The sequence below is a fragment of the Ursus americanus genome, chromosome 2, assembly GCF_024610735.1.
Source record: "Ursus americanus isolate L20-20 chromosome 2, mUrsAme1.1.p, whole genome shotgun sequence".
Classification (NCBI taxonomy): Eukaryota; Metazoa; Chordata; class Mammalia; order Carnivora; family Ursidae; genus Ursus; species Ursus americanus.
This window is the reverse complement of record NC_142128.1, coordinates 86,456,808-86,475,278: the sequence shown is the minus strand read 5'-3', so window position 1 is coordinate 86,475,278 and position 18,471 is coordinate 86,456,808. Positions and strand designations below refer to the sequence as shown.

Below are 18,471 nucleotides of genomic sequence, written 5' to 3'. Positions count from 1 at the left end.
AACAAGAAATCTATTGCCTGTCTTGCCATTGTATGCTAGATGAGTATGGGGAATAAAACTTGTTTCTTCAGTTCATGCATCTTCATATTGAGAGCTGCAGTAAAGGTGGCTCATTTGTACCTGAAACTGATTTAAATGATGAGATTATGGGCCTTGAACCAGAATCTGATGACATATTTAGATGCAACTTTAAGGTGTCTTATGAGGGGTTAATGCATTTTCCATGTCAGGAACAGAAATGGCTATTTGCAGAGGGTATAATAATAATCTCCCAAGATGGTTGTGATCAAGCCCTTCCCTTTTCATATATGTATACTCATTGAGAGGTAAAAGTTTTTTCCCTTCCTCTTTAATCTAGGCTGGTCGTATGGATTACTTTACTAATACAATGTAGTGATGTTCTGAGATTTCTAAGCCAGGGCCTCAAGAGGACTCACAGCAACTACTTCTCTCTTCTTGGAATGCTCACACTTGTGATATTACTTCTTGAATCCCAATCATCATGATAGGAAGAAGCCAAGCCACCCTGATGGAAGAACTTCAAGCCACATGGAGAGGCCACATAGAGGAAAACTGAGGTGTGATAGCCGGGTTCCCAGCTGACAGCCAGCATCAACTGCCAAACACGTGAATGAGCTATTTTGGATGTTTTATTTTTATTTTTTTATAATAATATTTTTAATTATGTTAGTCACCATACAGTACATCCCTAGTTTTTGATGTAAAGTTCCATGATTCATTACTTGCGTATAATACTCAGTGCACCATGCAATACGTGCCCTCCTTAATACCCATCACCAGCCTATCCCATCCCCCCCACCGAAGCCCTCAGTTTGTTTCCCAGAGTCCACAGTCTCTCATGGTTCATTCCCCCTTCTGCTTACCCCCCCTTTCTTCTTCCCTTTCTTCTCCTGCTGATCTTCCTACTTCTTATGTTCCATAAATGAGTGAAACCATATGATAATTGTCTTTCTCTGCTTGACTTATTTCACTTAGCATGATCTCCTCCAGTCCCGTCCATGTTGCAACAAATGTTGAGAAATCATTCTTTTTGATGGCTGAGTAATATTCCATCGTATATATGGACCACATCTTCTTAATCCAGTCATCTGTTGAAGGGCATCTCGGCTCCTTCCACAATTTAGCTATTGTGGACAATGCTGCTATGAACATTGGGGTGCATATGGCCCTTCTCTTCACTATGTCTGTATCTTTGGAGTAAATACCCATTAGTGCAATGGCTGGGTCATAGGGTAGCTCAATTTTTAACTTTTTAAGGGACTTCCACATTGTTTTCCAAAGTGGCTGTACCAACTTGCATTCCCACCAATAGTGTAGGAGCGATCCCCTTTCTCTACATCCTCTCCAACATTTGTTGTTTCCTGCCTTGTCAATTTTTGCCATTCTAACTAGTGTAAGGTGGTATCTCAATGTGGTTTTGATTTGAATTTCCCTGATGGCTAATGAAAAAAGACAGTCTCTTTAATAAATGGTGCTGAGAAAATTGGACAGCTACATGCAAAAGAATGAAACTTGACCACTCTCTCACACCATACACAAAGATAAACTCCAAATGGATGAAAGACCTCGATGTAAGACAGGAATCCATCAAAATCCTAGAGGAGAACATAGGCAGCAACCTCTTTGGCATTGGCCACAGCAACTTTTTCATGACACATCTCCAAAGGCAAGAGAAACAAAAGAAAAAATGAACTTGTGGGACTTTATCAAGATAAAAAGCTTCTGCACAGCCATGGAAACAGTAAAAAAAACTAAGAGGCATCCCACAGAATGGAAGAAGATATTTGCAAATGACACTACAGGTAAAAGACTGGTATCCAAGATTTACAAAGAACTTCTCAAACTCAATACACAAGAAATAAATAAACAAATCAAAAAATGGGCAGAAGATACAAACAGACACTTTTCCAATGAAGACATACAAATGGCTATCAGACATATTTTGGATGTTTTAAACCCAATCAAGCACCTAGAAAATTGTAACTCTAACCAACACCATGTGGAGAGCAAGCCAACTGATTCCTGTCAATTCAGAATTGTGGGGGGAAAAATTAAGTGGTTATCTTTTTTTTTTTAAAGATTTTATTTATTTTGAGAAGGACAGAGAAAAAGCACGAGAGGGGAAGGGCAGAGGGAGGGGACAAGCAGACTCCCCGCTGGGCAGGGAGCCTGATGTGGGAGTCAATCCCAGATCTGAGCCAAAGGCAAATGCTTAACCGACTGAGCCACCCAGGCACCCTATATGGTTGTCATTTTAAGTCAGTTAAGATTGAGGTGGTTTATTAGTAGTAGACAATCAAAATAATACATACGTTGATACCATTAAGTAAATAAAATGAAGATCAAGTAACCCATTTCAACTCAAGAACTAAAACATCACTAATAATATTTCATCTATTAATTTGTTCCTCTTGCCTTCCTGCTCTGCCATCAGTCCCACCAGAAATGGTAATACCATCCTGAATTTGGGAATCATTCCTTCACATTAAAAAATTATCATAAATGTGTTCCCATGTAATGTAGTTTAGATTTGCTTGTCTTTAAACTTTATAAAAACTATCATACTGCATGTGGGCTTCTGAGACTTGCTTTTTCAGGTCATTCTCCCTATTAAACAAAAGTACAAAACCCACAATTTGTCATTCTTTTGTCAATGAACCTTTGGGTGGTTACAAACAGGGCTGCTTTGAACATTCTCACAGATGTGCTCTTGGGCACCTATGGAATAATTTCTCTAAGGTATATATGTAGAAGCAGAATGGTCAGGCATTAGGAGTATGTAAATTGTTAACTTCACAAGATAAGGCCAAATTGCTTTCTATGGCAAACTGTGCATTGGTTTACAACCCCACCTATAAATGTCTTCTTGATGCACATCATCTTCATTGATATTGTCATATTTCTTAATTTTTCAGTCTATTGGATGTAAAACGATATTCACTGTGGTCTTAGTTGATCATTTATGAGAGTAAACTTCTTTTTGTGTGCTCAGTCACGTCCTCTTAAAATACCTGATTTGTCTTTTGCTCATTATTTCTACAGTACAATGATGAATAGAAGTGGTGATAAAATAGACATTCTTATTGAGTTCCTGATTTTTAATGTATATATACAACTTAGTCATGGTGCATTATCCTTTTTTATATAATGTTGAATTTAGCTTATCAATAGTGCTTTTGTTTTTCACATCTGTTAATATGTGTGATGAGTCTGTAACTTTCTTTTCTCCTCCTGAATGTGTCTGATTTTAGTATCAGAAGTTATACTGGCTCCATTAGAGCTGGAGTATCCCCTCATTACCTAGTCCTTGGAAGAGTTTATATGAAATGTTGAAATAGTATTGCCCTTGAAAGAGAAACATCTGTAGATGTGGGTTAGATGTTTTGTCAAAAAAAATTATCTACTGTTCAACACTATTGAATAAATCTATGTAGGTTGTCTATTTCTTCTTTGGACTATTTAAGGAAATTGCATTTTTCTAGACCTTGATCTATTTTGTCTAAGTTTTCAAATATATTAAGATGCTCATCATTTTCATCTCTGCTCTATCTATGGGTTAGGAGTCCTTTTCAATCTTTATTTCATCTACTTGTGCCCTGTTTTCTTGTTTAATTATGCCAATTTTATTGTTGTCATGAAAATAACTTTGACATTGTGACTTTTTGTTTTCTAACTCATTGATTTCTTCAGTCGCCTGTATCTCCTTGCTTCAACATTGTTTATTCTGTTGCTCTTAAGTTATATACTTAGGCTTTTTAATTCATGCGTTTAATTCCCTTTGGTACTGCTTCTGCTGCATCACCCAATTTTTCCAAATGTGGCACTTATAATTAGATTCTAAGTATTTGTTTTCTTCTTCCATCTAGGAAATTTTTAAAACTTGTAAATGCATGATCTTTAAAAATTTAATCGTTATTACTGACCTCTAACTTATTTGATTATCAATTTAATACTGATTTTTAAAACTTTATTGTGACTTATTTCATACCTAGTACATGGTCAACTTTTGCTAATATAAAATGCTTAAAAATATTCTCTAATTGCTGATTATTTTATATCTGTCCATTGAATCAATATTAATTGCATTATACAAATCTGTGTTTTCATTCATTCTTTGGCTTGGTTTATTTATCAATAATTAAGAGCTACTGAAATCTCCCACTGTGTTGTTAAGTTTGTTGCTTAAGTCTTATAATTTATACATTTATAAATGTATACATTTATACATTAATTTATATTTTGAGGCCATTTTACAAAGTATGTACATATTTAAAATTGTTATATATTTCTAGTGAATTGATCCTTTTATCATTATTTAGTGGTCTTCTCCATCTTTAATAATACTAATATAAAATCTAATTTTGATTTAGTATCACTAAAGCTACATAAATTTTGTTACTTGCCTATGTGTTTTCATCTTTTAAAAAATCCAGCTTATATATAGCTGGATTTTAAAAACTTAATCAACCTGCTGTTGAACTGGGTTTAGTCTATTCAGGTTTATTTTATTATTATTTGATTTGTTACTATTATCTTACTAAATTTTGTTACTCCCCCACCCCTAATTTCTTTCCTTTGGAGCTAAGTTATTGTCTTCCTGTTCCACTATTTTAAACTTCTTTTCTTTTGCAATGATTCATTCTCTATTATTTTAGCAGTATCTTAACCCACTTCCTGAATAATGAAAGCACCTCAGAACACTTTAATTCTAATCACCCTCCTCCCATCTTAAAAGCTATTATCCAGTTTTTCAATTATATCCTATTTTAGAAGTCCACATTCATGTTGCATAAAATGTTTATTTAGTTTTACAGTTGTTTACAATTTTACTTCTTATAAACATTTCTTAAATTATGACTGTTTTATATTAACAACACTTTCGATTTACATGTTTATCATTGTATTTGTTCACCAGTTCTTCAATTTCAGATCATCCTTGTGGAAACATTTTCCTTCTTGAAGATCTTCCTTTTGCAGGTTCTTTATTGAAGTTCCGTTGATGGTAAAAATCTGGTTTTCATCTGAACATTTCAGTTTTGCTTGGCACAAATTCTAAGCTGATAATTAGTTTTTCTCAGAATTTTGAAGGCATTATTCCACCATCTTTTGGATACATTGTTGCTATCGAGAAGGCTACGAAATATGTGGCTGTCTTGCCTTCACTGATGATCTTTTTGTTCCTTTGAATGCTTTTAAAATCTTGTGTTTGGTATTTTGTAGTTATACTACTTTGGGTTTAGGCATGGATTTGATCCATGTATGCTTGGGATATACTGTGCTTCCTGAAATTACGAATTCATGTTTTTCCAACAAATACAGAAAATAGTTATTTTCAAACATTGCACTCCTCCATCATCTCTATTCTTCCCTCCTAATACTTCCAGTCTTTGTAATTCTTCCCTTCATATTTCTAAACTTCTCTTTAATACTTGTATTTTCTAGCTCGTTTCTCCTTGCTGTGCACTGGGTAATTCCTTTAGATCTCACTTCCAGTTTATTTATTGTCTCTTCAGTTGAGTCTAATATGATATTCAACATGTCTGAGGACTTCTTTTTAAATTTCAAGTAACATATTTTTCATTTGTAGCATTCTTTGTTTTCTTTTTTAGATCTGCCTTTGGTTCCATCTTTCATAGATGTTAGTGATGAGACCTTGGAGAACTGAATCCAAAGTTTATTATTTCTATAGATTCTTTCTCATGCTAACTAGTTTAAATTTGCACCTGGTAATCTCCAGTCATATTTTTTAATCTTAATCTACAAAACTCTTGAGCCTATCTCTTGCTTCTGCCAGGAGTTACAGGATACTACAAACTAAGTAGCCATTTCAACTGTCCTGGCTAGGACAGTATCTCAGATTCAGATTCATCTCCTTGTTTCTAGTCCAAGGCAAATTGCATATGGCTGTGTTGCAATTGGTATTTGCCATATGAGCAACCAATGCCCACTTGCATGCTTAATACAGTATTCGCAATTCCCAACTCAAAATTTATTCATCTGTGGGCAAGTAAAAATAGAGGTATGATTCTCAGAAACTTCCCCTACTTTCTTTGAGCCGATTAATGCATTCAAAAAGATTTTATTCAGGACTCGGTTGTTTTGCAGTACCTAGTCTAATGTAGTTTTAGAAGTAAAAGTCTGATTACTGAGAAAGCACATGATTTATGGCAATCCCTAATAATTCAAACCTTTCTGGAAAGGTTTCCTACCTCTTGACCAGACTTGATCAGTATTTTGGAACTGAGTACACATTAGAAAGGTCCTAGAGTACGAACTTACCCAATAGTTGTTGCCCCACTTTGTAGAAATTTCTCCAGTTATTTTATTACTAAGATATTCTGTCAACCCTATTTGAATTTTCAATATCTTGATCAATACGTGATCCAGATCAACAGGACTAAAATCTATGAAAATAAACCATCATTTGAACTTTTAAAAATAGATAATAAGGATTTGTTACATGCAACTTTCATCTATATGTACAACTTTATTTTTGGAAGCCTGAGCCATCTATAATATAAGCAGGGCTAAACAAGGCAGCTGGTGATTTCATTTTAGTCAGCAACCTAATAGGCATTATGGCAGCAGAGGTGGCTGCTCTGGTCTTAAATGCAGATGGACTGTTTGCATCTTTATTATTCATAATGGTTGCTCAGTGTTCTCTGGAAGATCAGGAAGCTGTGTCTCACCCTAATCACTGAAGTAATGAAAGGAGATACCCGCAGCAAGGACTGCAACCGCAACTGCTGCAATCACACCTACAAGTAAAACAAACACAAAACAAGTGGAAATGGGATGAGCAAAAGAAAGGCTTAACTGATCCTAGGCTCTGAAATGTAGGCAACCGATGGGCCTAAACAACAAGCCGCACCTGCACAAACACATATGCTTACACACACATACATACATATTAAAAGCCAGCCAAGTCTTAGGAGGAAAACACAGCAATAAGTTGAATAGATGGCAAAGGCTGGACTGATAATCATGTACTTCATCACTTAGCAAAACCTTAAAAAAAAAATCTCTCTTACACATATGTGCACTCACACATATCTGAGAGAAGCACTCACATACATCTTAGAGAAATACACACACATACTTTAAAAGGTTTCTATAAATATGCACACTGACATCCCAGCCATCTTATGGTACCTAGCTTAAACCAAAAGACAGCTCCAATGGGCAGTGGGTCTCAAAGATGACAAGGCAAAGTCATTTGTGTAACTATTCAAACTAAAAAACTCACATTCCACTGTTAAATCTAAGAATTAGTAAGTTTGTGTTGGTAACTTTTAATTTTACTTATTTTTTCCTAATTGTAAGTTAACCAAAACCAAACCGGCCAGAGCAGTCCAGACACAGACACACACATACACACGCACTTCGGTACAAAGAATTTAGGTAATTATCTAAAGAGTAAGTACCAAGAACAGTCTGGCTTCTAATTCTCAGTGAAAAGTCTTAATGCTTATAAAGCATTTCTCAGATTGGCATTCCACTTAACAACAGTCTACATGTTCTTTAATCAATAAGTCTGAACAATATTAAAGATACTGCCACGCTTCTTGGAGCCTTTAAAATTCTAAAGTTCATTACAAGTTTCCAGACTTGAATTTGACTTTTTTCATAGGACACATATCAAAATCTTCTACAATAGCAGTTTTTCAAAGAACACCAGTCTGGAAAGCATTGGCCCAATAACTGATTCCCGAAACTCAACAAGTTTTTCTTACAAAAACACAAAAAGTGGGATGCCTGGGTGGTTAAGTCATTAAGCATCCAACTCTTGATTTTGGCTGAGGTCATGATCTCAGGGTCATGAGATCGAGACCCATGTTGGGCTCTGCACCGGGTATGGAGCCTGCTTAAGATTCTCTCTCTCCCTCTGCTCCTCTCCCCCTCTCTAAAATCAAATAAACAAAGACCAAAAAAATAGAAAGTGTCGTGCTTGAGGGCAATTGTGATAATGCATTATTTATAAATCTTTCCATCTCTTCCATCTCCAGCGTCTAGCACTTCCCATAATACTCAATAAATACAGGCTTAATGTAGCATGTCTAAGAAAGCAAAATGTAATGGAAATAATTTTAAAATAATGAGAAAACTCAAATTCAAAATACCATCTTTTCAATTATAAAAGAAATTAAATACCTATGTTTTGCTGAATTTTCAATATCATTGTAGTTTTCATCGGTTGTTTTGGTTGCTCATCATCTGTGTTGTCCAATGAAGCTTCAGTATTCACAGAGTAACTCATACAAGCTGCAAGAGGATAACAATAATCAATCCTAAATAAAATGGGAGTAATTTCCATTTTAAAATGAGTTTTAAAGAAGAACATTATAAGGAACATATTCAATGAACTACATTTTCCTTCAATTTCACTTTTTTACAACACAAGGAATTTGCTCATTATCAAACGTAGGTGAATTAAATTTCATGAAATATATGTAGGTGGATAATGAACATAGGTGAATTAAATTTCACAGAACAATTATTTAAATACTGTATATAGTTTTATAACTGACTGAAATCGAAGAGCCATAGAGCTAGTTCTGAATGACTCCCACAAATTATGGGAGATAGTAACAAATATAGTAAACAAATAGTAACAAATATAGTACATTGATAATTACAGGTAATTATAGGTAATATAGATAATATAATTATAGACAATTATAGATAAAATAGTAAAAATAAACCAAAAATCAAAACAGATAGGAGCAAGGTAACCTTCACTCTTAATTGGGATTAATTTCTATCATTCCTATTAATGGACTGACAATTAATAATTTCAAATAATTAGATATTAATATTAAAAGTGGGGATTAGCAACTGCCCCATGGCCAGATCTTATGTATACCACAAAGCCTAAAATATTTACTATTTGGCCCTATACAGAAAAAAATTTGTTGACTGGATCTAACCTGAAATTTGAAATATAGTAGTCCCCCCTAATCTGCAGTTTCAGATACCTGCAGTCAACTGCAGTCCAGCAGCAGATGATCCTATTCTGACAGAGTCAGAAGGTCAACAGTGGCCTAATGCTACATCACAATGCCTGTATCATTCACCTCACTTCATCTTATTATGAGAAATTTTATCGTCTCACATCATCACAAGAGGGGTGTGTATAAATACAATAGGATATTTTGAGAGAGAAAGAGCACATTCACTAACTTCTTTTATAGTATATTGTTATAACTTCTATTTTATTATTATTATTTTTAATCTCTTACCATGCCTAATTTAAAAATCACAGGTTCATATATCTAGGAAAAAGCATGGTATATAGAGTTCACAGTATATAGAGAGGTACTATCTGCAGTTTCAGGCATCCATTGGGATTCTTAGAACTTAACATCTGAAAATAAGGGGTCTACTGTATACAGGCAAAATATAATCATAAATTTGACCTTAAAAGAACTCAGTGTTAAACAAGGCAACCACCTTTTCTCATTTTACAGATGGAAAATAAAACCTGGAAAGTTAAGTGCATATTTGAGAGTCATGGGGGGCAGACTGAGGATTCAAATACAAGTTCTCTTTCTATTTCATTATGCTGGCAATAATTTATGTAGATTAGCTTAGCTGAATTTATTTAACATGGATTAAAAGTGTTTGAACTAAAAACATCCTTAGAGATCACATAGACCAGTGGTTTTCTTTTTTTTTTCTTTTTTTTCCCCTAGTGCTAAAGAATCTGACAGAAAATCCCAGCATGTAAAATAGATGAAAATAGAATTATGCTGGCTAAAGCAAGAATGGAGGGCCCCTGGAGCCAGACTCCCTTCTTTCCTTCAGAGGTGGTAATCAAATGCTGTTCTATAGAACTCTGAAAGCATCTACTCCATGTTGATCCCTTTATTTACAAAAAAGAAGAGAACCACAGAGTGAGAGATGGTAAATGCTACCATTTAAATTCAAAGTAAAAGAGCTTATTGCTTGGATTAAAAATGTTCTTATAGACATCTTTATATTTCAGTATAACTTGCAAGTTAGATACATAAACTTATTGAAATAGATATCTGTGGTACCAAAATGGATGAAAGAAAAAAAAAATGCCTAATTTTCATCAATTTCCCATGAAGAAAAGTTTACTGTCATTTTCATAAATCCTCTTTAGTAACTACCTCATTAGAATAAAGGGTATGACCATTCCTTTTTTCCCTCTTCAAGCATATGATGAAAGTACTTTAAAAACAAACAAAACCCTCTTCTCTTTTTTTTCCCTCCTATATCATATTGGTTACAAAGCCCAAAAATTCTTATATGAACTGTCTCTAGAACCATTCAGTCGTCTGTATTTCCACAGTTTCTGGTTTTCTCAAGAACTATAACACCTTACCAGCTTAATTTTCCCCCTAACTTCATCTATAGATCAAAAAGTTGAGTGAATAGTACAGTTTTATTCATGTTAACGCACATACAATTTTGGTTTTTCTTAGTAAATATCAGTACCAAAAAACTTTTTTGGGGGGGCCACTAAAATCCTTATATCAGATAACAAATACAAATAAAAATAATGGACGAAGCATGAATTACACTTATTTGCTGCAGGATTTTTTTTTTTAACTTGAGTACTTGTATTTAAAGAGCACAAAAAATGGCTTTGTCACGATATATTACTTATACATTTAATACTGAATTATTATATGCCAAACTCATGCTCTAGTATGTCAAATCTTCTGCACAAGCAATTTATTTCTATAAAAAAGTACATTTCATTGCTCTATTTTCATCAGTCATACAAAATCATATTGATTTGATACAAATCTGAGATAATTTTACTGAAGCAGAGCATTTTTCAAGGATGAATAAGACGTCATAACTGGTTGTTTGCTTTTGGTGGGAGCTTCTGGGATTTTAATTCAAATCTCAGACACTATGTCATTTTACTCATATCTGAAATTTAAATGCAAATAACATATAATTCGACAGGAAATTAGATCTTAAGCATTCCTTAAAACCAGGTAATTTTAACTTCAGACAAGCCCCAAATTAATCATGTAAGAAAGTGACTTTTCTGAACAACTGTCAACAAAAGAGAAAACAAGGACAATAATGAATGTATGCTAAGTTGTAAATGTGTTCAATTTCATTCCAAGCTGCTGATAGTTAGGCAGGACTATTTAGAACCTTAAAATAAAATGTTACGACTTGAACTTCCTAGTTGTCTTCTTCCCCCTCTGTGAATACTGAAGTAATGAGGTTTCACTATACTCAGGGATTTAGTTATAAAAATACATGTTCATTATTACTTCTTTTTCCTTTATAATTAAATTATCAATGTTTAACCAAACAAAAAATTAATTAGTTCTGATATCAAGACAGAATTGGCAAAGATGAGTTTCACCAGATTTTAAAGGTGTGTCTTCAAATTTTTAGCTGATACTGTAGATAAAGTGCATCTGAATTATTAACTTAATATCTAGCAGATGACTAATGCATCTAAGAAATCTTAAAGCCACAGTTATCCCTCACCTTAAATGAGTCATTGTGACAAACAAATTGTTCTTCATCCCTTAAGTCATTTAAAAGTATGTTATTTTAAGGTACTTACCTGGCAAAATATGTATTTCAAACATAGCAACTACTTGGCAAGTATCTTATAGAATAGAAATAATTAAATAATAACATCAAATACTTAGAAAATAAAGCCAGATTCTTGTAACAAGTTTAACATCCCTAAATGTACAGCAATTGATTTCAATTTTTGAACTTGAACATTTGAACTCCATGAACTTTTATGGCTTATTATATATGAAAACTCCAATTTCAAATATACAGGAAAATTTATACATACTATAAAATATTACTTCTATACTTTAATGTTAATATTTTTTAGCATAATTCAGAAAGTTCATTATTTAAAATTCTTATAATAATACTAGTTAATATCACCTTACAGTTATGTATATCTTGTTTAGAAAGTATTTTCCCTAATGTTGTACTAAATTCTCTTAACCCCAAGAGCATGTGGGGTTCAGAGGGGACTTAAAGTCACACAGATGTAAGTGGCATACCTGGATTCAGTTAAAATACTATCTTCACAAAATTATGCATCTAATATTTTTGAATACATCAATGAATAAATTAATATTTATTAATAATCCATTATTTTATTATTAGTAAAATGGTATTTTTAAATAATGAGTGAGTAAAGGAGTGAATGAGTAAGTGAATATAATTCTAAATGAATAGGATGTTATGAAAAATCACTTAATTTTTCTATTAAAATGTTTGTTTTTACCCTATCCCATAATTTGGGAATATATTATTTTGCTATTAAAATATGTTAACTACCAAATCATTCCTTCTAATTCAACAAATACTTGGAAAAGCAAAACTAACATAATTCTAGACAAGTCATATTCTTGGTCAAAATACATCTGATGCCAGTGTTCAATTCCTGAAAAGCCTAGAGTTACTTTTACTGCATTCATCCTTCAAAATGAACTCAAATGTCACTTGCTTTCAGAAGCTTTCTCTAATCCCATATAAAGATAATCCCTGTGCTAAATGTTCTGATAATTCTGTTCATCCCTCTATTATAGAACTAATCACCTTATTTAGAGTAACCCATTTCTCTGTATTTCCTTCTATACTGTGAACTTCTTGAAAGTCAGGACTGTATATTTGACCTCTAGAACCCTAATGCTTAATACCTAATGGGCAATCAAAAATAGTAATTAATCACTCAGTTGGGGTTTATGTAAGTTTCAAAAACAGGGAAGAGTCCTTAAAGAAGCACACATTATATAATATTAGAAAAACATGTAATCTAGAGATCATGAGTTTGATACAGCATACATCCAAGTATATACACCTAAACTTTCCACAAATTGCTGTTTTGTTTCCTTTGTGTTTGTAATATTAAACTTTCCTACTCAGTTTATGTATCTCTATACTAGATTACCAGCATAAAAAAACAGACAGAAAGTAATTTTTAAATACAGTATGAAATATACAATGAAGTTCCAATATTAAAAGCTTATAAAAATAAAAATCCACAAAAAAGACTAATGAACATTTATATATCATCTAAGATTAAAAAGTGGATTTTTAAATACTTCAGTTACTAGCTCATACTAATATTTAACATGGTACAGTGTTAAAGCTTACTGAAGGAAAGTTGAGAAACGATTAAAATATATTTAGTATACATATAAATGATAAAAACAATTCATTAGAGAATAGCATTTAAATTTGATAATAATAGCTAAGAAGTTTATTATCTTGAGGCCATACGTCTTTTAATTATCTGCAAGGATATTTCAAATTCTAAGAACCATTCAAAACTATGGAACTTCTAATATATTTGGGATTATCCACTGAAGACTACAGAGCATCAATTTATGCAACAGATGTGTGGTTTCAATTAAAGTGAAACATACAGCAATAATAATAAACAATGGAAAAATGGAAACAGTTTACTAAAATCAAAAATACTAATGTCAAAACTTGGTTACTGTAGATTGTTATCTCTAACCTACAGTCAAAATATTTTCTTCTCATTGAATAATTAACAAAATCACTGCAAATTCTAAAATTTTAATCATTAGTGTTAAGTTCTTATGTTTATGACCTTACTACACTCTGATAATTAACAATGCATACATATTATATCTTCCAAATCAGATTATAGACTTTTTAAGGAAAAGTATCTGGTCTGATTTTTATCTATCCCATTGCCTTGAGCAGAGTAAATGCCTAATAAATATCTGATAGACATACTAAATGCTGTAAACTAGAATTAATACGTCTAGTGTTGCATACTGTCATATGTTTTAAATGTTTAAAAAGTTCTGAATTACATCACCACAGAGCTATGACTATCATACCCTTTCTAAATGTTCATGTTCAGTTGTAGTGCCTTACACAAACCTTAAAAACCTTGTATCTGGCTAGATGTAAACTTTACAATTTTTCAAGCATAAAATAAGTGAAAAAAGATGTGTTATAATTTCCAAAAAAATGACCTATTTAGTATATATTGGTTACTTATTAACAAATATTTAAGAATACCGATCATGTTTGAGGCAGGAAGCTTAGATAAAGAGATAAACATTCTAGGTACTTACTCTCAAAAATCTGACAGTCAGGGGCACCTGGGTGGCTCAGGCAGTTAAGCATCTGCCTTCCGTTCAGGTCATGGTCACAGGGTCCTGAGATGGGGCTCCCTGCTCAGTGAGGAGCCTCCTTCTCCTCCTCTCTCTTGCTATCTCTGTCACTATCTCTGTCTCTCTCTCTCTCAAATAAATAAAATTTTTAAAAGAAATAAAATAAAAAATCTAAATGAAATCTCTCTCTCCCTACACTTTTATATCTGATTTTTAAAGTTGTAAAAATAGTCAAAAAATTTTAAAAACTAAAGTAAGTTGTGAATGGGTCAAGTTTTGCATACAGTGCTACCCTTTAATCTTTCATGAATATAATACACACTAAAAGTATGACGAGTAATTCAAAAAGAATATGAAAACCATCTACTATGATAACAGATCCTAGGTTCTAACCAACAAGTGATAAATTATACTGATAGAAGCAAAATGCAATTAGCTGAGAATAATGTAACATCATCATTCATTTAAGTCAAAAAAATTTTTGAATGATGCAATGAAGATGGCCATGCTAAAATAAATATCTAGACCATGGAAAATAGTAGTTCTATAGTCTGTGTTGGTTAGGTCCCATGGAAAGGAATTGTTAGAAAAAAGCACAGCCTCTAGAACCAAACTGCTTAAGTTTAAATTCTAGCTCTACCATTTACTAGCTGTGTAACCCTGGAAAAATTACTTGACCTTTCTGTGCCTCAATTCTCTCATCTGGAAAATGGGACTAAGAATAGTATCTATATCATAGGACTATTATAAGAATTAAATGATTTAGTATTTGTAAGGCTCTTAAAACAGTGCCTATACACAGTAGGTTCTATATAAACAATAACTAATAATATTATTAGAATATCAGGTTGAATTCAGGGTAATGCCTTTCAAGAAAGACAAACCAAAGTATATTTAAAGAAGTAGTTTTTAATCTTTCTTAGGTCACCAACTCTTTAATAGCTATAGATCTTTTTCCAGAAAAAAATCCTACAATTACTTTTAAGTGGTTTGTGGACCTCCTGAAAGCCAGCTATGACCCCAAAGGTTATGGGTACCACAGGTTAAAAATTGCTAATCTATAAGAAGACAAACAAGGTGGTAAGAAAAAATGAGGTCTGAAACCATAATAAAGAGACCAGTTAAAGGACTGTGCAAATATTTGGCTGCAACATACTGAGAGCATGAGAGTTGCCCTCAAATTTAAAGCATGGCCTCAACAAAGAAGTATTCATGTTTTACTGTTCCAGATTACTTAATAAGGTGTTAGTTATAGGAAGGCAGACTGGTATTCGGAATAAGGAAGAATACAGTATAAAAACCCCATCTCCTAGGAATATAGATTTCAATGTTAAAAGAAAGAGGATGAACTAGGTCAACTCTAATGATCCCATTAAAATTCATTCAGATTATCAACAACAGAATGGGTCAAGAACTACTGTTAGGCACTAGAGACAAAAGTGAACATAACAATCAAAATCCCCACCCTGATGACTCTAAGTCTGGTTGGCAGAGATAGTGTAGCCACTAATCTGGGAAAACATATTTCAGAAAGCAGCAAACATGTTTACCAGTTTACTTCAAAGTATCTATCAATTAGGGAATATACTATAGCTATCCCTTAAAAAATAATAGTTTCCAAAGGATTAAAACACTGCTGCTGCTTTAACATCAGATACTGAGCAATTTAAAGTATTTTCTTCTTTAAAACAAGCTTACTGTTCCACATCGTAATTAATACTAATCTGGAGTTGTTGGGGAAAAAAAAACACAACAAACTCACTGGTCTCCAACTAATCTAAGACTTTACTGACAGATTTGATATTCACCAACGAAATACTTACTTGACTCATCATTGTAGCAAGAGTACTCTGAATCAAATACTCTTATGGTGGGGAGCAGGAATTAGTTAAGTCACAGAAGAATAATTAAGAAACTAGAATTAGAAAAAATACTTAAAAATTGCTATATTCAAATTTCATAAACATCCATATTCAAAAGTAACCTAAAGACTTTCTACTATGATATCAGAAATTTGAAGTCTGACAGCTACATACTCAATATTTATTGATATTTGCAAATAATTACTTATATCACATATTTCTAAATGTTTCAGGAAGCCTGTCATAAACTTATACACTTATTTATAGATATGTTTTCATATCCTGCTCTCACTAGATACAAAAGCAAAGCAAAGCAAAACAAAAAACAAAAACAGCCTGCTAAACAGAATGTAAGGTCAAATATGAAAGTCACAATTAGGAGGAGAAACTGTTACATTATTGATAGTATGCTAAATCTATGCTCTATGAAAATAATCTTGATCTAATGTTTGGAACTGCCCATTTCAGCTTAGTATCCCAATTATATGAAAAGGTAAGAAAATAAAGCCCACTAGTATCGAAAAGATGTTTAATAAACTGTTTAAAAATGCTTAACCAAATAATTAACTAAGATAGTGAATTTTAAGAAAACTTTTCTTATAATAAAAGAAACACCTAAAAGCTATGTATTTCCACCTATTGAAAGCTGAACTTGTTTTATAAAGATTTACTTGCTAGGCTTAGAAAAACCTTAAGTAACTTAAATTTTGGTAGAATTTTCCAGGAAAACACTGACTGCTGTTTCTGAGAACTTAAAATTGATATATTTTTAAATGCCTCAAAAATATCAAACAGAACTAGTATTAAAGAAATCTAAAGACATATTTAAACTAGATGCCTTATAGGTCATCTTAGCAAAAGTCTAATCAGGTTCTTAAGTAACATCATATAATTACCTGTGTTTATTTCCTCTGCAGTTTCCAAATCTTCTATTTGAATCATATGATCTAACATCTCTATAAAATGGTCTCTCATTTCTTCAGCTGACTCATCGCCAAATTTATAATCACATAACATTACACTGGATCCCGGAATGGGGACGAAAACTCGGTGAGGGAGGATATGAAACTCTTTTTCAGAATCTAAAAGGAAGGAACATTATCAATATTTAGATAAGTCTGTGACTAGCATCAGTGATATATTTGTATATGAAATATACACTAATAATAAAACCTAAGAGGCTTTTTCATGTCTTAATTGATCAGACACAGAATTGCTTTTACTGAACTCTGCTTTACCTCAATATCCCTGGCCTCTGCAAGGGACTAAATGATACTCCTATGAAATATAAACGTAACCAGTGCCTTCAATGTGACGGTATTGTTAGTTATACATTCTTTCTTTTTTTTAAGTTATATATTCTTGTATTATCCACTGTCCTATGAAGGAATACCCAGGAGAATTTTGTCCCTGGTCTCAGAAATTGTTGTTTTTCTTGTTTAACCATACAGGCACTGCATTTTATAAATATTTCTCTTCTTCAGGCAAGTTTGGAGCAAATTAGTGGCCCACCTACATCAAATGTATAGGACAATTTAATAGCATACATTTTGCACTAATCTTACTGCTGACTTCATCTTATCATATCCAGCCCCTGTATCAAGCACGTGTAGGACGTCAACATACATGTTTCGTATACTAATCTTACTACCAACTCCATCCTGCTTTTTCATTTTCCCCTTGCCTCGTTCTTATTGCTATTATTTTTTTTTATCTTGTTAAATTGTAATACCTTTTTGTAAACAGCCTTAAATTATCTTTAGAAAAAAAATCTGGATCTAAATAAACAATAAATATGTTTCATTCTTTGAATACTCACAAAGTAAAATATATTTCCCCAAATTTCTAACATTGTCACTGCTCTACATAAACACACAATTACTGTTCAACACCATCATTCTGTTGAACTACTAACAAAGATAGAGATTTTGTGTAAAGAATCACCACTTTCAGCAATGATTAGGCTGACAACGTACAGATCAAGTAGAAAACTAGGGCTCACTTTAAAAGCGATCTACATTTCCTTGTCAAGAAACTAGTAGTAGCTTTATACAATTACAAATAGAAGATGAAGAATGCCTTAAGTGTCACAGAAAATGCTATGACTTAAATTATGTGTTCCTGCCAGATTCTGCTTATCTTGGTGTCATAGGAGAACTGGAAGAAGAATTTTACTCTTTGACCAGACTGCCTCCTAGCTGTAAAATTATATTACTGCAATTTTTACTGTAGCCTGTATATTGACCACACATTGAAATTAGGAATGTATTATATTTTGGGCCACAGTTTCTTAAAACAGGTTAAGTTCAAAACTTTCAAAGATGGCTACAATATGTATGTGTAATTGGCATGCAAAATTTTAAAACTATTTCAAATTGCATTAATTCTAGTTTTCCTGAAAAAGAAATAAATATGCTTGCTATAAAATCAAATGTTAAAGCAGTAGTTGCAATGATTTTAAATTA

The 18,471-nt window shown here is 32.7% G+C and overlaps 1 protein-coding gene across 2 annotated transcripts in view; it reads right to left on the bottom strand.

Annotated features, from left to right (window-relative positions):
- Positions 1–1,709: 1,709 nt before the first annotated feature.
- The window catches only part of ODR4 (odr-4 GPCR localization factor homolog), a 39,297-nt gene continuing 22,535 nt past the window's right edge, over positions 1,710–18,471 (bottom strand). For both annotated transcript variants that reach the window (XM_087858501.1, XM_087858505.1), the window contains 3 exons: positions 16,903–17,090; positions 8,173–8,283; positions 1,710–6,779 (listed from right to left, as the gene is read on the bottom strand). In XM_087858501.1, the coding sequence (XP_087714627.1) occupies positions 6,712–6,779; positions 8,173–8,283; positions 16,903–17,090 (367 nt within the window). In that variant the 3' untranslated portion in view covers positions 1,710–6,711. The remainder of the gene's footprint in view (positions 6,780–8,172; positions 8,284–16,902; positions 17,091–18,471) is intronic.